At 45.7% G+C, this 25,182-nt stretch overlaps 1 protein-coding gene across 1 annotated transcript; it reads left to right on the top strand.

The window, feature by feature from the left end:
* Positions 1-338: 338 nt before the first annotated feature.
* On the top strand, positions 339-24,920 carry LOC144598543 (uncharacterized). Its single transcript, XM_078408720.1, has 6 exons — positions 339-561; positions 9,230-9,326; positions 11,591-12,035; positions 17,896-18,045; positions 21,332-21,471; positions 23,856-24,920. Exons 1-6 carry the CDS (start codon positions 449-451, stop codon positions 24,075-24,077), a joined length of 1,167 nt encoding a protein of 388 aa, XP_078264846.1. The 5' UTR covers positions 339-448; the 3' UTR covers positions 24,078-24,920.
* The last annotated feature ends 262 nt before the right edge of the window (positions 24,921-25,182 follow it).

Below are 25,182 nucleotides of genomic sequence, written 5' to 3'. Positions count from 1 at the left end.
GACCAAGAAGTAAATGTATTTCACCACAGTATGAGGAATTATGGTTTCCTTTATCATTTCTCAAAACTCCCCGGTCAGCAGCTCGACAATGCGGCTCCACCCCGCAGATGGGGAACACCATTCCTCGTTTGCAGGGAGATTATGCTGACGTTTATTCAGAGGTCAAGAACTTGATCTTTAATCCTCAGGCCCCAGCTCAAATGAACAAAGCAAATGGGTTTTCATTAAAAGCAGAAGTGAAACCCCGTGACTTAATTCTCGGCCAGTCACATGCAATGTCGTGCGGGAGTCCTAAAGGGGAAGAGCTGGAGTGAAATCCGCCCTTGGTTGAGGATATATCAAGGGACACGGCAGTGGCCAAGTACTGGTGGCAGGAGCGAGTCCGTACCGCAGCCAAGGCAACATCACGGGGTGCGACTGGGCAGTGATCGTCCTTCGCTGAGCAAAGATGTCCCAGTGCCCTAAAGGAGGAGCTGTGATCCACCACAAGGTGGTGGATGGCAAACATCGCTATAGGATTGGAGAGGTCCTGCAGACCAAACGAGCACGCTTTCCTTTCAGGTAAGCCTTCGGGAGGGCTAAGGTGCAATTTCTTTTAAATGAATTTTTTAGGAATTATTCTAATTATAACATTATTTATTTAGAAATATATGATTGTTCTATCGCTGTATATTTGCATTTAACACATGAGAGGTGTGTGTTGCCCCACATGCACCAGTGCATGCCAGTGCAAGTCAAACTGGATCTATCACCCATGGGGAAAAAAACTTCTCTTATGTTGTGCGCGCTGATTGGAAATCTCCATTCGGGGATTTCCTGCTGAATGAGACACAAGAACCTGCAGATGCTGGGATCCTGAGCAAAACACGAAGTTGCTGGAGGAACCCAGCGGGTTAGGGGTGTCTTGGCAGGGGATGGACAGGCGACGTTTCGAGGCGGGAGGTTGGAAGAGAGAGGAGGGGAGGGGGGGTTGTGGGGGTGTGTGAGAAGGGGGCAGGGGTGGGGAGGGGGGGGGTGTGGGGAGGGGGGGTGTGAGGAGGGGGCAGGGTGGGGGGTGTGGGGAGGGGGCAGGGTGGGGGGTGTGGGGAGGGGGCAGGGTGGGGGGTGTGGGGAGGGGGCAGGGTGGGGGGTGTGGGGAGTGGGGAGGGGGCAGGTGTGAGGAGGGGGCAGGGAGGGGGTGTGGGGAGGGGGGTGTGGGGAGGGGGCAGGGTGGGGGGTGTGAGGAGAGGGCAGGTGTGAGGAGGGGGCAGGGAGGGGGTGTGGGGAGGGGGGGTGTGGGGAGGGGGGGGTGTGGGGAGGGGGGGGTGTGGGGAGGGGGGGTGTGGGGAGGGGGCAGGGTGGGGGGTGTGGGGAGGGGGGGTGTTGAGAGGGGGGGGGGGGTGTGGGGAGGGGGGAGGGGGGTGGGGTGTGTGGGGAGGGGGCAAAGCCCGGAAAGTGATAGATGGAAGATAGACACAAAAAGCTGGAGTAACTCAGCGGGACAGGCAGCATCTCTGGTAGATAGGTTGAGTAAATGACAACGGTTAGAGGTGAAAAGAAGATAAAAGGGTGTCAGAAAGGGTGAAGGAAAATTGGTGTGTGGCCTCGCTCTGACAATGAAGGAGACCAAGAACAGAAACGTCAGCATAGGAATAGGGTCGGGAGTTAAAATGGTTAACAACTGCGAGATCCCGCATGCCTTGGCAGACAGAATGCAAGTGTTTGACAAAACGGTCACCTAGCTTAGGCTTGGTCTCCAGATGTAAAGGAGGCCATATCACCAATGCAGTGGACAAGATTGGAAAAAGGTGCATATGATCCTCTGTCTCACCTGGAAGGGCTGCTGGGGTTCCCGGATGGAAGTGAGAGGGTGGTGCAGGGAAGTGTTACATCCCCTGAGTTGCTGGGGAAAGTACCTGGGGAGGAGACAGATTAGGTGGAAAGGGATATATGTAAACCAAACATTGAGGAGGGGATGCTCTATAGAAAGTGGGGATGGGAAGATGCTGACCAGTGGTGGGATCACCATAAAAACAGTGGAAATGCCTGTGAAAGACATGTTGGATGCGGGGGCCTGTGATGTGAAAGGTAAGGACCAGGGAAACTCTGTCTGAATGGAGAGTCGTGAGAGCAGAACTGCTGGTCACAGAGGAGACATGGGTGGGGGTCCATTCACATCAGTGGGGGTAACCACGCTTACTGAAGAAAGTGGACATCTTGGAGCTCTTAAAGTGGAAATCCTCTTCTTGGGAGCAGATGGGACAGAGATGCAGAAATTGAGAGTAAGGGATAGCATCCTTGCAAGAGGCAGGTTTGGTGGAGGTGTAGTCATGGTGGCTGTGTATCCCAGTGGGTTCATCGTAGAGGTCTGACCCCTGTGATGGAGACAGGGAGATCTCAAGAAAGGGGAGAAAAGAGTCCTCAAAGGGGAGAAGGAGTTCAAGTGAATTTAAGGGCAGGGTGGAAATTAGTAGTAAAGTTAATGAAATGTAATGGATTTCTTGATGGGTGCAGTAGGTGGTCCCGATACACTTGCCAATGTAGCAGGTGCAGTAGGTGGTCCCGATACACTTGCCAATGTAGCAGGTGCAGTAGGTGGTCCCGATACACTTGCCAATGTAGCAGGTGCAGTAGGTGGTCCCGATACACTTGCCAATGTAGCAGGTGCAGTAGGTGGTCCCGATACACTTGCCAATGTAGCAGGTGCAGTAGGTGGTCCCGATACACTTGCCAATGTAGTAGGTGCAGTAGGTGGTCCCGATACACTTGCCAATGTAGCAGGTGCAGTAGGTGGTCCCGATACACTTGCCAATGTAGTAGGTGAGTAGGTGGTCCCGATACACTTGCCAATGTAGTAGGTGAGTAGGTGGTCCCGATACACTTGCCAATGTAGCAGAGACAGAGTTGGGGAATGGGACAAGGAATGTTCAACTTAACAAACCAAAAGACCGGCTCCCTCATCAGTCATCCTGCTCCTTTCCCTTCCTTCGTACACGCATCTCCATCCCTGAATTTCCCATTCTCCTGGGGAAATCCCCATTACATTTCACTCCTCCTGTCCTCTCCTTATTTTGACATCCTCTTGCTTCCTTTTCACCTCTGGCCTTTGCCATTTATTCCACCCACCTGCCAATTGATAGGTAGGTACAGATTGGGGGCATTTAATTGGCAGGTGGGTGGAATAAATGGCAAAGGCCCACCACCACCACCTCTCTTTTCCAGCTTTACTCCCCCTACTCTAATCTCTCTGAAGAAGGGTCCTGACCTGAAACGTTATCTGTCCATCCTTTCCACAGAAGTGGTGAGGCTGCTGTAATTATACGGAAATGTCAGAGAGGAACTTGAAAACAATGAGAAAGGAAGCAGATTCCAATTTAAACTACAAAATCTGACATCGCTGAATTGAATAGAGTTCTGCTTTCTCTTGAAAGTGAGGAGAGAAGCGAGCGCTGACCCCACTAACCTCTAGCTTGGTATTGGTGTGTAAGAAGGAGCTGCAGGTGCTGGTTTAAACCGAAGATAGACACAAAAGGCTGGAGTAACTCAGCGGGACAGGCAGCATCTCTGGAGAGAAGGAATGGGTGATGTTTCGGGTCGAGACCCTTCCTCAGACGGGTTAGGGAGAAGGGAAAGAAGAGATATAGACGGTGATGTGGAGAGATAAAGAACAATGAATGAAAGATATGCAAAAAAGCAACGATGATAAAGGAAACAGGCCACTGTAAGCTGTTTGTAGGGTGAAAATAAGAAGCTAGTACAACTTGGGTGGGGGAGGGATAGAGAGAGAGAGAGGGTGCCGGGACTATCTGAAGTGAGAGGAATCAATATTCATACCACTGGGCTGTAAGCTGCCCAAACGAAATATGAGATGCTGTTCCTCCAATTTGCGTTTAGCCTCACTGACAATTTCATTTTTTTTTCATTTCATTTCATATATACAGCGCGGAAACAGGCCTTTTCGGCCCACCAAGTCCGCGCCGCCCAGCGATCCCCGCACACTAACACTATTAACACTATCCTACACACACTAGGGACAATTTTTACATTTACAATGGAGGAGACCGAGGACAGAAAGGTCTGTGTAGGAATGGGAAGGAGAACTAAAGTGTCCAGCAACCGGGAGATCAGGTTGGTTCATGCAGGCTGAGCGAAAGTGTCTATCCCTCCCCCACCCAAGTCGCACTAGCTTCTCATTTTCACCCCACAAACAGCTTACAATGGTCTGTTTCCTTTATCATCGTTACTTTTTTGCTTATCTTTCATTCCTTGTTCTTTATCTCCCCACATCACCATCTATATTTCTAATTTCCCTTATCCCTAACCAATCTGAAGAAGGGTCTCAACCCAAAACGTCACCCATTCCTTCTCTCTAGTGATGCTGCCTGTCCCGATGAGTTACTCCAGCTTTTTGTGTCTAGCTTGGTATTGGTATTGGTTTATTATTGTCATGTGTACCGAGATGCAGTGCAATGCTTTTGTTTGCGTGATATCCAATTAAATCAGATCATGCCATACTTGAGTACAATCAAGCTCCACAGAAGTACGACAGGGGACAATACCAGAGTACAGAATATACTTTTCCTGGGTTGTAAAGATTATTGATAGCATTACTGGAAACTCTGACAGTGGGAAGACAGGGACGTCGCTGGAGCTTCTGGGAGCTACACCTGCAAGAACTGTGTCCAGGTGCAGCTCCTGAAGGGACGTGTGGTGGAGTTGGAGAGGCAGTTGGATGACCTCAGGGCCATCCGGGAATGCGAGAGTTTCCTCGACAGGACCTATTGTGAGGCTGTCACGCCAAGGGTCCAGGTCGAGCGAAGGTGGGAGACTGTTTCAGGGGAGAGTGGACGTGGACGTGGACTACAGGAGACCCCAGTGGCTGTGCCTATTGCAAATAGGTATACCCTCTTGGGAACTGTCGGGGCAGAAGACGTTTCCAGTCCAAGTGGCGGACCTGTTGGCAAGGATACTCGACAGGGGAGACCGAAGTCTGGAAGAGCCGTAGTGGTCGGTGACTCCATAGTCCGAGGGACGGACAGAAGATTCTGTGGCAGCAGGAGGGACTTGAGGATGGTCTGTTGCCTCCCTGGTGCCAGGGTTCAACACATCACAGACCGGCTTCAGAAAATCCTAGTGAGGGAAGGCGATCAACCTGAAGTCGTTGTGCACGTGGGCACGAATGACGTCGGGCGGAAGAGGAAGGAGGTGCTACAGCGGGAGTTTAGAGAGTTGGGAAAAACACTGAGAAGTAGGACGTCGAAGGTGGTCATCTCTGGACTGCTACCGGTACCTCGTGCTGGTGAGGCCAGGAACAGAGAGATAGAGGGTATGAATTTATGGCTGAGGGACTGGTGCAGAGAGCAGGGATTTAGATTTCTGGACCACTGGGATCTCTTCTGGGCTAGGGGTGACTTGTACAAAAGGGACGGGTTGCATCTTAACAGCAGGGGGACAAACATTCTGGCAGGCAGGTTTGCTAGTGTGACACCTGTGGCTTTAAACTAAGTAGTGGGGGGAGGGGTTAACAAATTGTGAATATGAAGATGAGGTAAAAGGGAATACAGGAGATATTGCAAAAGACTCTCGGAAGAATGGGAACAGAAGTTCTAGAGGGGAAAAGAAATTAAGGGCAGGGCCAATTGTGAACGATGTGAGAGGGGAGGTAAATACAGAAGTTAAAGTGTTGTACTTAAATGCGCGTAGTATAAAAAATAAAGTGGATGAGCTTGAGGCTCAGTTAGTCATGGGCAAGTATGATGTTGTAGGGATCACTGAGACATGGCTACAAGAGGACCAGGGCTGGGAACTGAATATTCAGGGGTACACAACGTATAGAAAAGACAGACAGGTGGGCAGAGGGGGTGGGGTTGCTCTGATGGTAAGGAATGATATTCATTCCCTTGCAAGGGGTGACATAGAATCAGGAGATGTTGAATCAGTATGGATAGAAATGAGAAATTGTAAGGGTAAAAAGACCCTAATGGGAGTTATCTTTGGGCCCCCAAACAGTAGCCTCGACATAGGGTGCAAGTTGAATCAGGAGATAAAATTGGCGTGTCAAAAATGTAATGCTACGGTGGTTATGGGAGATTTCAACATGCAGGTAGACTGGGAAAATCAGGTTGGAAATGGACCCCAGGAAAGAGAGTTTGTAGAGTGCCTTCGAGATGGATTCTTAGAACAGCTTGTACTGGAGCCTACCAGGGAGAAGGCAATTCTGGATTTAGTGTTGTGTAATGATCCTGATCTGATAAGGGGACTAGAGATAAAAGAGCCATTAGGAGGCAGTGATCACAACATGATAAGTTTTACTCTGCAAATGGAAAGGCAGAAGGGAAAATCGGAAGTGTCGGTTTTACAGTATAGCAAAGGGGATTACAGAGGCATGAGGCAGGAGCTGGCCAAAATTGATTGGAAGGAGGCCCTAGCAGGGAAGACGGTAGAACAGCAATGGCAGGTATTCCTGGGAATAATGCAGAGGTTGCAGGATCAATTTATTCCAAAGAGGCGGAAAGACTCTAAGGGGAGTAAGAGACACCTGTGGCTGACAAGGGAAGTCAGGGACAGCATAAAAATTAAGGAGAGGAAGTATAACATAGCAAAGAAGAGTGGGAAGACAGAGGATTGGGACTCTTTTAAAGAGCAACAAAAGTTAACTAAAAAGGCAATACGGGGAGAAAAGATGAGGTACGAGGGTAAACTAGCCAATAATATAAAGGAGGATAGCAAAAGTTTTTTTAGGTACGTGAAGAGGAAAAAAATAGTCTAGGCAAATGTGGGTCCCTTGAAGACAGAAGCAGGGGAATTTATTATGAGGAACAAAGAAATGGCAGACGAGTTAAACCGTTACTTTGGATCTGTCTTCACTGAGGAAGATACACACAATCTCCCAAATGTTCTAGGGGCCGGAGAACCTAGGGTGATGGAGGAACTGAAGGAAATCCACATTAGGCAGGAAATGGTTTTGGGTAGACTGATGGGACTGAAGGCTGATAAATCCCCAGGGCCTGATGGTCTGCATCCCAGAGTACTTAAGGAGGTGGCTCTAGAAATAGTGGAAGCATTGGAGATCATTTTTCAATGTTCTATAGATTCAGGATCAGTTCCTGTGGATTGGAGGATAGCAAATGTTATCCCACTTTTTAAGAAAGGAGGGAGAGAGAAAACGGGTAATTATAGACCAGTTAGTCTGACGTCAGTGGTGGGGAAGATGCTGGAGTCAATTATAAAAGACGAAATTGCTGAGCATTTGGATAGCAGTAACGGGATCATTCCGAGTCAGCATGGATTTACGAAGGGGAAATCATGCTTGACAAATCTACTGGAATTTTTTGAGGATGTAACTAGGAAAATTGACAAGGGAGAGTCAGTGGATGTGGTGTACCTCGACGTTCAGAAAGCCTTCGACAAGGTCCCACATAGGAGATTAGTGGGCAAAATTAGGGCACATGGTATTGGGGGTAGGGTACTGACATGGATAGAAAATTGGTTGACAGACAGAAAGCAAAGAGTGGGGATAAATGGGTCCCTTTCGGAATGGCAGGCAGTGACCAGTGGGGTACCGCAAGGTTCGGTGCTGGGACCCCAGCTATTTACGATATACATTAATGACTTAGACGAAGGGATTAAAAGTACCATTAGCAAATTTGCAGATGATACTAAGTTGGGGGGTAGTGTGAATTGTGAGGAAGATGCAATAAGGCTGCAGGGTGACTTGGACAGGTTGTGTGAGTGGGCGGATACATGGCAGATGCAGTTTAATGTAGATAAGTGTGAGGTTATTCACTTTGGAAGTAAGAATAGAAAGGCAGATTATTATCTGAATGGTGTCAAGTTAGGAGGAGGGGGAGTTCAACGAGATCTGGGTGTCCTAGTGCATCAGTCAATGAAAGGAAGCATGCAGGTACAGCAGGCAGTGAAGAAAGCCAATGGAATGTTGGCCTTCGTAACAAGAGGAGTTGAGTATAGGAGCAAAGAGGTCCTTCTACAGTTGTACCGGGCCCTGGTGAGACCGCACCTGGAGTACTGTGTGCAGTTTTGGTCTCCAAATTTGAGGAAGGATATTCTTGCTATGGAGGGCGTGCAGCGTAGGTTCACTAGGTTAATTCCCGGAATGGCGGGACTGTCGTATGTTGAAAGGCTGGAGCGATTGGGCTTGTATACACTGGAATTTAGAAGGATGAGGGGGGATCTTATTGAAACATATAAGATAATTAGGGGATTGGACACATTAGAGGCAGATAACATGTTCCCAATGTTGGGGGAGTCCAGAACAAGGGGCCACAGTTTAAGAATAAGGGTAGGCCATTTAGAACGGAGATGAGGAAGAACTTTTTCAGTCAGAGGGTGGTGAAGGTGTGGAATTCTCTGCCTCAGAAGGCAGTGGAGGCCAGTTCGTTGGATGCTTTCAAGAGAGAGCTGGATAGAGCTCTTAAGGATAGCGGAGTGAGGGGGTATGGGGAGAAGGCAGGAACGGGGTACTGATTGAGAGTGATCAGCCATGATCGCATTGAATGGCGGTGCTGGCTCGAAGGGCTGAATGGCCTACTCCTGCACCTATTGTCTATTGTCTATTGTCTATTGTCTATTTACAATTGGAGTAGAGATTTAAAAATGATGAACAATGGAATTGGATGAGACTACCGGCACTTTGCAGTCGAGTGACCTGCGCTTGGGGACATGGCAAGTGACACTCACCCCCAAAGCAACGAGACAGCGTTCTGCGGAAACCTTCCAAACATACACTTTATTCCTGGTTCACACGCCATGAACACGTGGAACAGGTCTGTTAACTGCACACGCCATGGTGGCTGGCTCCACTCCTCAGCAACGGTGCCCTCAGCCCCTGACACCAGACCCCCACAGGCAGCCACTCCACCCGGAGCCAGAGGGTGATTCATCACTGGGAGAGCACAAGTGCGGGGCAAGGATTAACATCAGGTTCCTAGCCCCTAGCTGTCCAGCACAATGGTGTACAGTGTTGTTGTGGCAGTGTTGGAGTCATAGAGCCTGCGACGACCCAGGGTGCTATAAGTTGCCACCGTCTCTGGTGCTGTCTGTTATATCAGTGTAATCTTTCACAGACACCCTCTGTGCCTGTGGAACTAAACATGTAAACTGTTTATAGAGCAAGATTGGAATGCATTTGCTGCGTGCAGATCTACTCTAAATATATCACCCTGACAAATAAAAATAACCATTAGTCAGTGCTGAAATCTGAATGTGCTGTTGCCGTGTGGTCATATTTCAGGAGCGGTGACCAGTTGCTGCAGGTAAACGGGGAGAATGTGTTGACTTTCCCACCCGAGATCCTGGCCGAGAGACTGAGAGAGAGATCCACACTGCTGGTGAGTTACAAAGGGTGGGACAGAAGGAGAGGGAGAGGGAGAGAGAAAGAGTGTGGGAGACCATCAGAGATATAGAGGGAGAGACGGGTGGGGGAGAGACGGATAGCACGAGAGAATGAGAAAGAAACAGGGAGACAAAGGGGGAGAGGGGAGAGAGAGAGAGAGAGAGGAGAGGGACGGGAAGAGAGAGAACGCAAAAGAAGAATACACACCACTGGAGAGTGTATAACATAGCACAAAAAGTAAGGAAATTTGTGTTTGGTAGATTATTTCTTTGTTGTAACAATGCTTCTTGGCAATAAATCTTATACCGTTGGAAAGCCTGTTTATTTCCCTTTTAAATGGTGCCACATTTGTAAGGAACATGCATTTGTGGGATGAGCAGCAGAGCTGAGTATGTGGGTTGCGCCCATGAAAAATCTGCCAAATCTTCTCTGCCAATGCCAAACAGCTTATTCTGCCATTAACTCTTGTTCGGTGTTGTTTGGTGGATTGGATGATTGAAGTCTGAAGAAACAAGACATCTGACATCAGGCACCTGATTGTCAGCACCTGGGGGTACCAGAAGCTCAAAACAAGAGTCAATAGCAACAGCAGAATAAGCTGTTTGGCATTGGCAGAGAAGATTTGGCAAATTTTTCATGGGCGCAACCCATATACTCAGCTCTGCTGCTCATCCCACAAATGCATGTTCCTTACAAATGTGGCACCATTTAAAAGGGAAATAAACAGGCTTTCCAACGGTATAAGATTTATTGCCAAGAAGCATTGTTACAACAAAGAAATAATCTACCAAACACAAATGTCCTTACGTTTTGTGCTATGTTATATATCCTCCAGGATCCCAATGATGGCTCTTCAATGTCGTTCACATCAAAGGCTGCATGTTGCCAAGCTCCGACACGGTCACCTCACTGCTGCATTTTAGCGTATTTGATCATACCTGAAGCAAGGTTGTACCAAGGTCTGGAGCAGAGGTCCTGGCAAAATGAGCTGAACATCAGAACTGATTAGTCTTGATGTCATAGAGCAAAGCAGCACAGAAACAGGCCATTGGGCCACATTGGCCTTGCTGTCCATTAAGTACCCTACTATACTAATCCCATTTACCAGCTCAGTCTATAACTTCTGTGCCTTGGTGATTCAAGTGCTTGTCCAAATGCTTCTTCAATGCTGTGACTCTTTCTCTGCCTATCATAATTTTGTATGTTTATGGAGGGAGAAGGGCAATCCCTTCGATCACATTGTTGACGATGCATTGATCCCAAGTGATCAACAGGGCAAACTCTGTGCACCCATATGACCAGTGAGGTGAAATTTATAATCCCACATAGCTAATATGGATTCATGATAATAAAGGATCTTCCAACCTGAAATGTTAACCTATATTTCGTTCCACAGATATTACTAGAGCTGCTGAGTTATTCCAACATTTTCTGTTTTTGTTTCAAGTTTCAAGACTCTGGCATTGTTTTTTTTATTTTCATAAGATCAGTGTTCCAATGCAGTCAGTATTGTGAAACCATGGTTTCATGTGGTTAGCATTGTGAAATCAACCATCCCATGTGGTCAGCAATGTGAAATCAAGTCATATGTAATGAGCAGGCAGAAAATCAGTGATTGCATACAGATAGCAGAATGAATTCCATGATCCCATGCAGTTGGCAGGGTGAAATTATGATTTTATGCAGAAAGCTGGCTGAAATTAGTGATAATTTGCAATCGGCAGGAGGAAATCAATGATCATATGTTGTTAGCATGAAACACAAAATTAATGATCACATGTAGTTGAAGATCACATGTAGTTGACAGAATAAAATCAGTGATTACATACAAATAACAGGATGAAATCTGTGATCCCATGCAGCTGACAGAGTGAAATCAGCAGTCATATGAAGTCACTATAGTGAAATCAGTGATCACATGCAGTCAGTAGTAAGAAATCAGTGATTCCACAAAGCTGGCAGGGTGAAAACAGTGATCACAGGCACTAGGCAGGGTAAAATCAGTGATCACAGGGTGCTGAATATGTAATATGAAGCTTTCCAGAGTCAACTTTCAACAGATGTTAAAATTCAGATGGCCTCTAACTCCGTGGACTGCCAACTCAGCAAGATTTGTGAGTTCTGGATTTCTGCCCATGTTGATAACATAGAACAGGAAACATGTTCTGAAATTAGAATGTGCAACATACTTGTGTCCAAGACAACCTGAACAGGGCACGTTATGTATTAACAGCAAGCTTTATGTCTCTGCAAGTACAGACTCTTCACAGTCCCAACATCAAGACAGAGCCAGCTGAGCCCGGTGAGGATGTGGGCCCAGTGTACCGGCCCTACAACAAGCAAGAGACCCAGCTCCATTTCAGCTTAGCCATGGTGCAGATGAATGACGGCTGTGCAGTCCATAACAATGACGCTACCATCAAGGGGAAGGATGGGACCTGCCCAGCTCCAGAAACACCCTCCACACCTGTAAACAGCCCACAGCCCAGCAGCGTGGGAGAGGAGAATGGAGGGGTGGTGTGTGACGAGGATGAGGCACGAGTATTGCTGGTGGCACTCAATCACTTTGCAGTTTCCGATGTCCGGGCTCGGGGCCCTCACTGCTCCTCGGGAATACTGTGTCCCGTGTGCAAGGAGAAGGAGTGTGAAATAAATACTGTGAATGTCAGCACAGAGTCCGAATCAGACGTCTACTACCTAAAAGGTTGGTAATTTTGTTGCAGCTAATGCTCCTACTCTGAAAGGCAGATACCTGGGCAGAGTCAAGCTGATACTGTGTTAATGACTCATAACTGGGTGAAAAATGTCTTAACCGTTGAATCCAAAACCAGAGCCTGCCTGGAGGTGTGTAACACTCCCAGTTTGGATTTGGTAGACCCACTGAGCTGTGTTTGAGGGCTCCGGTAAAGGTGCAAGAAGGCTGACACTGTATAATAGATACCGAACGTTCATTGATAAGCCTACTTTATAGCCAATGTGTTACTGATACTATCAGAGAGTTTTTGGTTATAGTTTCTCCAAACCCACCCCAGTTGAAAATTTAAGGCACCAGTTTGCTTCTCAATAATTCTCTGATAACTGCTCTTCAGGAGTATATTATTCCTCTAGCATGGTGCGTTTCTACCAGATGCCAGTGGAACTGGCAGCACTGCAGACAGTTTCCAGCTGCGCCACCCTGGTGACTCCAGCACCAAAAGGTATTGTCAAAACTATCCCACTTTTTAAGAAAGGAGGGAGAGAAAAAACGGGAAATTATAGACCAGTTAGTCTGACATCAGTGGTGGGGAAGATGCTGGAGTCAATTATAAAAGACGAAATTGCGGAGCATTTGGATAGCAGTAACAGGATCGTTCCGAGTCAGCATGGATTTACGAAGGGGAAATCGTGCTTGACTAATCTTCTGGAATTTTTTGAGGATGTAACTAGGAAAATTGACTGGTGCGAGCCAGTGGATGTGGTGTACCTCGACTTTCAGAAAGCCTTCGACAAGGTCCCACACAGGAGATTATTGGGCAAAATTAGAGCACATGGTATTGGGGGTAGGGTACTGACATGGATAGAAAATTGGTAGGAACTGATCCTGAATCTATAGAACATTGGAAAATGATTACCAATGCATCCTCAATTTCTAAAGCCACCTCCTTAAGTACCCTGGGATGCAGACCATCAGGCCCTGGGGATTTATCAGCCTTCAGTCCCATCAGTCTACCCAACACCATTTCCTGCCTAATGTGAATTTCCCTCAGTTCCTCCGTCACCCTCGGATCTCTGGCCACTAGAACATCTGGGAGATTTTTTGTATCTTCCTTAGTGAAGACAGATCCAAAGTACCGGTTCAACTCGTCTGCCATTTCCTTATTCCCCATATTAAATGGGTCCCTTTCAGAATGGCAGGCAGTGACTAGTGGGGTACCGCAAGGCTCGGTGCTGGGACCGCAGCTGTTTACAATATACATTAATGACTTGGACGAAGGGATTAAAAGTACCATTAGCAAATTTGCAGATGATACAAAGCTGGGTGGTAGTGTGAACTGTGAGGAAGATGCTATGAGGTTGCAGGGTGACTTGAATAGGTTGTGTGAGTGGGCGGCTGCATGGCAGACGCAGTTTAATGTGGATAAATGTGAGGTTATCCACTTTGGTGGTAAGAATAGGAAGGCAGATTATTATCTGAATGGTGTCAAGTTAGGAAAAGGGGACGTACAACGAGATCTGGGTGTCCTAGTGCATCAGTCACTGAAAGGAAGCATGCAGGTACAGCAGGCAGTGAAGAAAGCCAATGGAATGTTGGCCTTCATAACAAGAGGAGTTGAGTATAGGAGCAAAGAGGTCATTCTGCAGTTGTACAGGGCCATAGTGAGACCGCACCTGGAGTACTGTGCAGCTTTGGTCTCCAAATTTGAGGAAGGATATTCTTGCTATTGAGGGTGTGCAGCGTAGGTTTACTAGGTTTATTCCCAGAATGGCGGGACTGTCATATGTTGAAAGACTGGAGCGACTAGGCTTGTATACACTGGAATTTAGGAGGATGAGGGGGGGATCTTATCGAAACATATAAGATTATTAAGGGATTGGACACGTTAGAGGCAGGAAACATGTTCCCAATGTTGTGGGAGTCCCGAACCAGGGGCCACAGTTTAAGAATAAGGGGTAGGCCATTTAGAACGGAGATGAGGAAAAACCTTTTCAGTCAGAGAGTTGTAAATCTGTGGAATTCTCTGCCTCAGCAGGGAGTGGAGGCCAATTCTCTGAATGCATTCAAGAGAGAGCTAGATAGAGTTCCTAAGGATAGCGGAGTCAGAGGGTATGGGGAGAAGGCAGGAACGGGGTACTGATTGAGAATGATCAGCCATGATCACATTGAATGGTGGTGCTGGCTCGAAGGGCCGAATGGCCTATTGTCTATAACTAGGGATGGTTATCATCGAGTCATACAATGTGAAAACTGGCCTAACTTGCCCATGCCGCCCATCATGCTCCATCCACACTAGTCCCATCTGCGTGCATTTGGCCCATATATCCCTCTAAATCTATCCTATCCATGTACCTGTCTAAATATTTCTTAAAAGTTGCGATAGTACTTGCCTTAGCTACTTCCCCTGGCAGCTCATTCCATTCACCCACCACCCTTTGTGTAAAAACGATACCCCTCAGGTCATCACCTGACAATTTATAAACCTATTCTACAATGACCAGCAGAATGACCAGGACAATGATTGTGCTGTTTGATGCTGGCTTTACTACTGATAAAATCACGGATATCTTCAGTGATGGTTGCAAGTGTGCTATGAATCACAGAAGTGTAAAAGAGGTCGGACAGTTCAGAACAGGAAAAAATGCTATATCAATCCACTGATAGGCCAAAATCCAAAATTAAATGCTGTCTTCTGTGCCAAGGACAAGATTTTGTTTTTTCTTTACTTTTATTGTCACGTCCGATACAATGACCAGTCAAATCATACTATACATGAGTACAATCAATTCATATGCAAGTACAGCAGGCACTGCAAAGAGAAACACACCAGAATGGATAACATAGTATGATTGCACTATAGCGTAACAATTACAGAGAAAGTGCAATGGCTGCAGTGAGGTAGGTTGGGAGATCAGCGATCCTCCCTTAACTGGTAAGAGAACCATTAGGTAGTCTGCTAACAGTATGAAAGAAGCTGCTCCTGCATTTGGTGGTACATGCTTTCAAGCGTTCATATCTTCTGCCCAACAGGAGAGGGGAGGTTAGGGAATGACTAGGGTGTAAACCAGGGACCTTGATTATGCTGGCTGAATCCCTGTGGCAGCATGAAGCGTAGATGGAGTAGATGGTGGGGAGGCTGGTTTGTGTGATGGACTGGGCTACATCCATAACTCTCTGCAATCTCTTACAGTCTTTGGCAGAGCTGTTGCCAAACCAAGCTGTGATGCATCCCAATTGGATGCTTTCTGTGGTGCATCTGTTGAAATAGGTAAGAGTCTTTGGACATGCCAAGCTTCCTTTGTCTTCCGAAGAAGTAGAGGAATTGGTGTGCTTTTTTTGGCCAGTAGTAGTAATGTGATTGGACCAGGACCAATAATTGATGATGTTTACAGCTGGGAACTTGAAGCTCTCACACATCTCCACTTCATCACCATTGATGTTTACTGGGGCACATACACTAACTCATTCCCTGAAGTCAATGACAGGCTCCTCCATCCTGCTGACATTGAAGGAGAGGTTGTTATCTTGACACTATGTTAACATTGTCTCTCTCTCCTTCCTGCACTCTGATTTGTCATTGTTTGACATCTGGCCCACTATGGTGATTTCACTGGCAAACCTGTAAATGGAGTTGGAGCATAATTTGGTCGCACAGCCGTGATTGTATAGGGAGTGTAGTAAGGGGCTGGAAATGCATCCTTGCGGGCACCGGCATACAGAATTATCACGGAGGATGTTTTGTCTCCTATCCTCAATGCCATCTACGGGTCAGAGGTAAGCAGGTCCAGGAATTTGGGATGAGCCAAAGGGCTTGTTTCCAAACTGTATAGCTCTACCTCACTGTTCCAGAAATGTTGAGAAGACTACGGAAACCAGCATTTCTCCAACATCTACAGATGCATCGTAGAAATCATCCTATTGAGATGCATCACAGCTTGGTTTGACAACAGCTCTTCCCAAGACAGCAAGAAATTTCAGAAAGTTGAGGGCGTAGCACAGTTCAATGCACACACCAGCCTCCCCTCCATCGACTCCTTCTATACTTCACACTGCCTTGGGAAAGCAGCCAACTGACAACCCAACGCTTTATTTTAGATTAGTTTAGAGATTACAGCGTGGAAACAGGCCCTTCGGCCCATCAAGACCGCACCGACCGGCAATTCCCACATATTGACACTATCCTACACACGCAAGGGATAATTTACACTTATACCAAACCAATTAACCTACAAACCTGTACGCCTTTGGAGTGTGGGGGAAACCAAAGATCTCAGAGAAAACTCACACGGTCATGGGGAGAATGTACAAACTCCGTACCGACGGGATGGAATCCAGGTCCTTGGCGCTGCTGCCTGCCTCTGTAGCTCTAAGGCTGGAATGCTGCAACACTATATTCTGCATTCTAGTGTTTTTCTCTTTGGACTACCTTTTGGACTTGTGTATGGCTTTATTGTACCAATACATAGTATGATTTGACTGGATAACATGCAAGCAATGTTTCACTGTATCTCAGTACATGTGACAATAATAAACCAATACCAAGACAAAGAATTACTTTGGTTCCATGGCTGCAATGCACATGTGGCGTACCTTAAAAAATAACAACCCAGTGAAGCTAGGAGGCCAATTAGACAATGGAAAATGTGTGGACAATTAAATGAGATAAGTGTAATGCAGAAGATGTGTTTGCAGACAGGAAACTGTTGTTGAAGTTGGACAAATGTTTCAGTTTGACTGTTAAGAGGAAATGGTCTTGGCTGGTAAATGACGTCATGTGGTCTCACAGTTGCTGTTAGTCACTACATAGTGTACCAGTTGGCCTTGCATCCGATTAACTGGAAAGCACATTGGCTCCTAGTTCCAGGATTCAGTGAAGTCTGACTGTCAAAAAAAACTTTCAAAATATTTAATCGTTGAGAAATACTGAAATAAACCCCAAACTAAGTGCATTACTGTCAGTCTGACGTGTCACGTCTCCATTTCCACAGGGATCTGGGTTGTTCACTGCTTTCTCATCTGCAAGGCGTGGTGCCTGCACGCAGATTCTTACTCTGCTCAAACTTCAGTGGCAATGCACCTTGTATTAGTGTCATAAAACACTTTTAATACAATGATCTATAGTTACACAAAAGTGAAGTATGTTTACAATGGTGCTTTGGTGTCCATAGTTCATAGGTTTTAGGAGCAGAATTCAGCCATTTGGCCATCAAGTCTACTCTGCCATTTAATCATGGTAGATCTATCTTTCCCTCTCAACTCCATTCTCCTGCCTTCTCCCTATAACCGCGGACACCCTTACTAATCAAGAATCTATCAATCCCCACCTTAAAAATATCTTAAAAAGATGTCCAAATGAATGTCAGAATTTATACTTTGTTATTTCTGCAGTGTAAAGATTTCTCCAGCTCTCAAGGTGTGATTCAACTTTCACTAAAGTGGTAGTTTTCCTTGATGAAATCAGGCAATGGTGGCGAATTAATGTTGGACCTGATGCATGTTTTTGGGCAGTTTTGTAAACTTTCCTGAGCTGCATTTTGTCCTATCTTTCTGTTCATTTGCCAGCCTCAATAATAAGAACTATCACAGAATTACAGCTTTCTTGTAGAAATCCGTGACTGTAGCCATTAAAAGGAACTCTGTGTACTGAATGGTTCAGGATGTAACCCAAGGCTGACAGGTAGCCCAAGCAAGCATTGGGAACAATATGGCTCTTGCTTTCCCCAGTATTGTGTATGTTTTAATGCTGGAAACAGTCCTCTTAATTAAATATGGAACCTCCAAAACATGATTGACCTCTCAGACTCTCAGTCTCAAATGCCTCTTATATATCAAGACCTACTATTAACAATAACCTATTTATCTTCTGTAGAAGAGGCATCTCCCAACGAATGCTGTGAGATGATAATGAAAGTAATGTATAGCGATTGTCCGTTTTTGATTCACAACGAGCGAGACCAGTACTTGCGACCTGGGAACTACCACAGAAGAATAGTCCTTAGTCGACAGAATTCCGAGTCTGGTAAGTAGCAATATTTAAACTAATGTTCCCGTGTCATGAATATGCTATCATGATCACTGCATCCCGCAAATGTTATTGGATTTCAAGTACATCTCCCAGGTAGTTAAATTCTTCATCTTAGTTGGAAATTGTTGCCACTTAACCTGAGGCAAGCTTGTCTCCTTTCAGCCTCTCAATGTTTACTCCATCTCATCATTGTTTGTGATCCAGCCCACCAAATGGTGGCATCTCTAAACTTGCAGATGGAGTCAGAGCTTATGGTCGAGGGGAGCCACTGACTAAGTTCAGTGGTCAGCTCTGGAAGTTCCACAGCACCACAGATTCATATTGTCTCTTTCCCAAGGTAGAGGAATCGAGAACTAGAGGGCAGAGCTTGAAGGTGCAAAGGGAACGATTGAATACGAATGCTATTTAATAGCAGCTTTTTCACACAGTGCGTTGCTTATTTTAAACGAGCTGCCAGAAGTGGAAAAGATGAGCACAGTAACATAATTTAAAAGGCTTTTGTGGGTCCATGTCCAAGATTTAGAAGGATATGTGCCAAACGGGGGTAAATGGGACTTGCATAGTTGGGCATCTTGGTCAGCATGAACAAATGAGGCAAGGCAAGTTTAATAATATAGCACATTTCAGCAACAAGGCAATTCAAAGTGCTTTACATAAAACATTACAGAGCAGTTAAAAGCAATTAAAAACAGTGGTTAAAGAGAATAAAAAATGAAAACAAGTGAAAAATAGAATAAGACAGGTATAAAATACAAGAATAAAAGTTACAGTGCAGTGTAAAAAATTAATAATTATTGGATTTAATAAAAGGCAGTGTCAAACAGAAAAGTCTTCAGCCTCGATTTAAAAGAACTGAGAGTTGCAGTGGACCTGCAGTTTTCTGGGAGTTTGTTCCATATATGTGGTGCATAAAATCTAAACACTGCTTCTCCATGTTTGGTTCTGACTCTGGGGACAGAAAGCAGACCTGTCCCAGACGACCAGAGAGGTCTGGATGGTTCATAATGTCGCAGAAGATCAGAAATGTATTTTGGCCCTAAACCATTTAGTGCTTTATAAACCAACAGAAGTATTTTGAAATCAATTCTATGACAGACTGGAAGCCAATGTAAAGACCTCAGAACTGGAGTGATGTGATCCACTTTCTTGGTCTTAGTGAGGACTCGAGCAGCAGCATTCTGAATCAGCTGCAGCTGTCTAATCGATTTTTTAGGGAGACATATAAAGACAGCGTTACAGTAGTCAAGTCGACTGAAGATAAATGCATGGACAAGTTTTACCAAATCCTGCTGAGCCATAAGTCTTTTAACCCTTGATATATTCTTAAGGTGATAGTAGGCTGACTTTGTAATTGTCTTAATGTGGCTGTTGAAATTCAGGTCCGAGTCCATGACTACACCAACATTTCTGGCTTTGTCCTTGGTTTTTAACATTCCCTTTTGAAGCTGATCGCTGACTTTTAATCGTTCCTATTTGGCTCCAAAAACAACTACCTCAGTTTTGTCTTCGTTTAATTGAAGAAAGTTTTGGCACATCCAATCATTGATTTGTTCAATGCACTTACTCAATGTTTGTATTGGACCATAGCCCCCAGGTGACATGGTTATGTAAATTTGTGTGTTGGCTGCATAATTATGGTAACTTCTTTTGTTGTTTTCCATAATCTGAGCCAGTGGAAGCATGTAGATGTTAAACAGAAGAGGCCCCAGAATGGAGCCCTGGGGTACACCGCATGTCATATTTGTCTGCTCTAATGTGTAATTACCTATAGACACAAAGTAGTCCCTGTTCCTTAAGTAGGATTCAAACTAGTTTAGTACTGTGCCAGAAAGTCCAACCCAGTTTTCCAATCGGTCTAGTAATATGGTGTGGTCGAGTCGGGCTGACGGCTCTGTTTCTGTGTGTATAACTATAACTCTATGCCGTTTCTTGGCCTGTTGGATGTGCAAGACCTAAACATACATAGAAACATAGAACGTAGGTGCAGGAGTAGGTCATTCGGCCCCCTCGAGCCAGCACTGCCATTCAATATGTTCATGGCTGATCATCCATCATACCTTACCTCATATATTCCGCACGTTCTCACATCATTGTAAGCCTGATGAGAAATCAATCTATAAAGTCCTGTTACTTTACCTCCTCTTCTAATGCTTGTTATCTTTGCCTTTTTGTTTCACCATGTTCCTGCTGTTTACTTGACCTGGCTGTTATCCAGCCCTGAGCACCAGTCAATGATCTCCATGTCTAGATGTGCGAGCCACAGTGATGTTTGTGTTGGTCTGGAAACATAAGTTGACCTTGGCTTCCATGCCCAGCGAATTCCCTGTGTAAATGTTCTTTTGGAACATTGTACATAAATGTCATCTAAACAGCACTGGAGGGGTTCAGGTTGGTCACTTCGGGGCAGCTCCAAATGCAGCAGTGTCTGCTGTATCAAATGCCTGCCACAGTGCAGTGTGTCTTCAGCAAGGCTGAATGCACCTTGCCTTCAACAAGCTGCAGCAGGATTAGTGGGCAGTCAAACATGGCTGCCTCCGGGAAATATAATCACTCCACCGTCATTGAATGTTGTCTTTAGCAAGGCCTTTGACAAGGTCCCGCCAGACTGGATGGTTAGATCGCATTCAATCGAAGGTGAGCTTTCGATTGAATTCAACATTGGCTTGGAGGAAGGAGTCCAAGGCCCGAAATTGTGGACAGATGGCACTGAATCTTCAGAATGGTCTTACCTTCAGAGGTGTGGACACCGATCATTTGTTAAATGTAGTCAAGGTTGAGTTCAATATCATGGGGAGATGGGAAAAAGATGGAAGGTCAATCATGGCCTTCCTGATGGCAGAACTAGCAGGAGACCGGACAGCCATTCATCCCATTTCTTCCATTGTTTCAAGATGCTGAGAGAAGGGGAGGGGAGCAGAAAGGGTCAGGCGACAGAGGTGATAACAATGCTGGAGATGGGAGAAGGAATTAAACCAAGGAGTGGACGCAGGGAGGTGTAAGTGGGGGAAAGTGTTCTTTATCTGAAATCACACAGTAAAAGTCAGGGATCAGGTCTGGTCATGTAAGATAAATCAGATAGATACTGATGAACACGGGTCTTGGATTTGACAGATGAAATCCAGCGGGTTATTTTACTATTAGTCACATGTTTGTGTGTTTCTCCTTTGTTAAATGAATGTACCCACTCAGATCTGAAACAAGATGTGGAGAGCAAACTAGAGGAAATGAAACTTTCTTGTGGCAACACTCTGGTTGTGACCAACTTTCATTACCTTCACAGCCCAGATGACCATCTTTTATTATAAATCCAATAAAATACCCAATCCATATTGTGGGCTGCCAGTTGTGCTGAAATTCTCCAAAACCAACTGTTTCCTGATGTGTCACAGCGAGGAGTCTAACATACTGCTCAGGATAGAGGTAAGTGAGCGTGGAAAAGGGTTTAGATTTGTGATTTGCTCAGTCTCATGTGGGAAAACTCACAGCCAAGTTGCTCAGTCGCAAACTGAACCAATATGTAAAATAATGGGAAGGAGAAGGACCATCCATAGCCTGCCATGTACAGAGCATAATCGCAGGATAGCACTGTTTGGAACCAGGCCCTTTGGCCCACCAATCTGTGCTAATCATCATCCACCTACTCTAATCCTATTCTACTTCCCCCACATTCCTATTAACTCACCCCAAATTCGACCACTTCCCCCCCCCCCCCCCCCCTCCACACCACAGGTAACTTAGAGCGGCCAATTACTGACCCACGCATCTTTGGGATGTGGAGAAAACCAGCACGCCCAAAGGAAACTCACACGATCGTAGGGAGAACATAAAAACTCCATACAAACAGTACCGGAGGTCAGGATTGTACCCGGTAGGTGGAGTTGTGGAGCAGTGAATCTATCAGCTGCACCACTATTACCCAGACACTATTCATCTGCTTCATTTTGAACACCGGTAACCATGACACACCCGTACAGATCCATACTGTGAGAGTACGAGGTTCCAATGCAGGTTTTGAAACATTTGCAAATACCCCTTCACCATCTCCAGTGCATTTTGTATCCATACAACAATGTGAACATTCTCATTATAGTATTTTTTGAGGGAAGTGGTTATCACTAGTAACATCAGATGTGTTCCCTATGTCCACACCTGGGGGTTGTTACAGAGGAAGTTCCAGGATTTAGATCCAACAATATCAAAAGAGGAAAGAATGAGCACTATTTGTTCTGTTATTTTGCTAATTCTGATACTTTGTCCAGATTATCAGACAATCTGCTTTTTAGACATCAAGTATTTAAGTTCCCTTTCCAGGAAACTATCCATATAGGTTTTGTCTGATCCACATGTTCATATATTTCTCTTATTCATGCTTGTAATTTTGAATTCCTGAGACCATTTTAAAGTTTAGATGTTTTTGAGTAAGTCATTCCTGCATTAGCTTCCCAACGCTTCTGTATCTGTTTGTAGATTGATGCATCATGAGGAAAGTGCACCTTTAAGGCAGCATTTTTAAACTCATTCAATGGAAGTGTAACATACTTTTACACTGCAGATGAGAGCTTAGGGTGGGTGATCAAAATCTTACTCAGAGTGGCAGGTTTCATGAATAACTCTGAAAAGAAGAAGAGAGAGAGAGAGAGAGAGAGAGAGAGAGAGAGATCGAGAGAGAGAGAGAGATCGAGAGAGAGATCGAGATCGAGAGAGAGATCGAGATCGAGAGAGAGATCGAGATCGAGAGAGAGATCGAGATCGAGATCGAGAGAGAGATCGAGAGAGAGATCGAGATCGAGAGAGAGATCGAGATCTCTATGCTAGTGCCACCTGCCTGTGGGTGGCCCGTATCCCTCTAAACCTTTTGCATCTATGTACCTGTCCCAGTGTGAAAAGGTTGCTCCTCGGGTTCATTTTCATTCTTTCCCCTCTCACTTAAGTCTGTGTTCCCGGGTTCTTGATTCCCCTCTTCTGGGTTAAAGTACGAGGGAGCGATGGAAAGAGAGAGAGTTTAATTTTAGTTTAGTTTAGAGATACAGCATGGCCACAGGCCCTTCGGCCCACCGAGTCCATGCCAACCAACAATCCCCGCACATTAACACTATCCTACACACACTAGAGCCAATTCACATTGATACCGAGTCAATTAACCTACAAACCTGTACATCTTTGGAGTGTGGGAGGAAACCTAAGATCTCGGAGAAAACCCACTTGATCACGGGGAGAACTCACAAACACCATACAGGCATCACCCGTACTCGGGATCGAACCAGGGTCTCTGGTGCTGTAAGCGCTGCAAGGCACCAACTCTACTGCTGTGCCACCGTGCCACCCCTAACTGTGGAAATGAGAGAGGGAGATGGAGAGAGAGATAGATGGGAGGAGGGGGATGGAGAGCGTGAGAGATGTAGAACTGGAGAGGAGAGATGGAAAGAAATAGATGGAGTGGATTGAGAGACAGATGGAGACAGAGACAGAGAGGGATTTGGGCAGTGAATTCCAGCATACAGGGTCTTGAAATCCGAAGACTCCAGCCAACGGAGAGACTAAATTTTGCAAATGAGAATGGCCCAGGTGGATATTTCAGGAGGATGCTGGAGGGGGTTACAGACATACACAGTGGTGTGACGTGGACACTGGCTGAGAAGGGAAAACTCGTGGGTCTGCGTCACAGCACATTGTCTGCAAGGACAGAGAAGATGGATTTAAGATATATCAGAGTTGTGGGGGGAAGTAAATGGAGGTTTGCTGGCTATGGATCAGAACTGTTGGTTTCTGGCAGTGGCTGACAGGCAGATGTCCTTCGATCTCAGGGATGCACCTCCGATTCTCTGAAGAGGATTCCAGAGGGGAGCCCAAAATGGCGTTTCATCTTCTACATGAAGGAGCAGCAAGATGGAACCCTTAGCTTCGAGTCGGCACAGTACCCAGGCTGGTTCATCAACAACCTGTGGAACCAAAAGAGGGCTGAAATGAAAAGAACCGTGGAAGAAACGCTAAATGCAGATTTTATATTTATTTTGCTGAAAGTATGATATTTAGTGGTCGTAGGGAATAAAATGACATGAAATACTCTGCTAATCTACCTTTGCTGACTAGTGAAGATGGCACTAAATGTTCGGGAGATGATTCATCATGGATTCAGTTCACTCTCCACGCTCCCACCTACTCACCCCCACAGTTTAAAGCAGCAAACTGACCAACCCTACCCCACCAGCAGACAGGTGCCCTGCGAGGCAGAGTTGACTCCAAGCATCCAGGAGGCATCATGTAGCGCATCCGTGGATATACCCCAGGAATAACCCCCTGCTTGCTGGCTGCTAAAGGCTTTTCACAATTTTCAAATGACAGCTATTGAAATAGCTTTAAGGGCCTGTCCCACTTTAGGCGATTTTAAGGCGACTGCCGGCGACTGTCAAAGTCGTAGCAGATCGCCAAACTTTTCTTTTACCCGACGACAATGACCATGACAATGCCAAGTCAGGTCGAGATTACAGCGTCTTTGGAAACATCACGAAATTCCCACGCTGTCAATGATTCTCCGGCGTCCTAATTTTCGCTGAAATCACTGACAAGTCGGTAAGTACTTGAGAGTTTTGAAGTATAACATCTTGTATGGGTTACTTAAAAATCAAGCATCACTGTAACAAGGCATAAACCGGATTTACTTCCAGTTTACTAATAGCTGTATTAAAAAAAAAAATTTTAAAAGTGGTTAAGTGGATTTTTGTGAAAAGTGTGTGGGCATTCTTTGAAAATGTACGGGAGATGCATATCTGGTTTCTGGGTTGCATATCTGGGTTGGGAACCCACTTTAAATGTAATGGCTGATGGCCATAAACATCGCAAAATTCCCACGCTTATCTGACCGTCAAACTCTCGCCTCCAATCTACCTGTCAAATGTCCTGACGGTAAATAAATTGGTTAAACACAAGCATTTTATGGTATTTTGAAATGACTTTACTTATTTTAATATAATGTGCTTCTAAATGCGTCTAAGAGAACCTAGGAAACCTGGGGACAGCAGGCGACAGCGCCCGCAATAAGCAACGATACCAGCTGTCACCGAGAAAGTTCACTCCGGATGATTTCTCAGCGACACTCTGAGATCCACTACGATTCTTGGAAGACTCCTCACG

Source organism: Rhinoraja longicauda, chromosome 12 (genome assembly GCF_053455715.1).
Source record: "Rhinoraja longicauda isolate Sanriku21f chromosome 12, sRhiLon1.1, whole genome shotgun sequence".
Taxonomy (NCBI): domain Eukaryota; kingdom Metazoa; phylum Chordata; class Chondrichthyes; order Rajiformes; family Arhynchobatidae; genus Rhinoraja; species Rhinoraja longicauda.
This window is presented reverse-complemented; position numbering and strand designations above follow the sequence as displayed.

What these genes read in the sequence shown, in the direction of transcription:
- LOC144598543 (XM_078408720.1), top strand. Translation starts at nt 449, where the DNA reads ATGTCCCAGTGCCCTAAAGGAGGAGCTGTGATCCACCACAAGGTGGTG. An exon ending in GAGAGAGATCCACACTGCTG is followed by an intron (nt 9,327 to 11,590) that starts GTGAGTTACAAA and finishes CTGCAAGTACAG; the next exon opens with ACTCTTCACAGTCCCAACAT. An exon ending in AGACGTCTACTACCTAAAAG is followed by an intron (nt 12,036 to 17,895) that starts GTTGGTAATTTT and finishes TATCTTCTGTAG; the next exon opens with AAGAGGCATCTCCCAACGAA.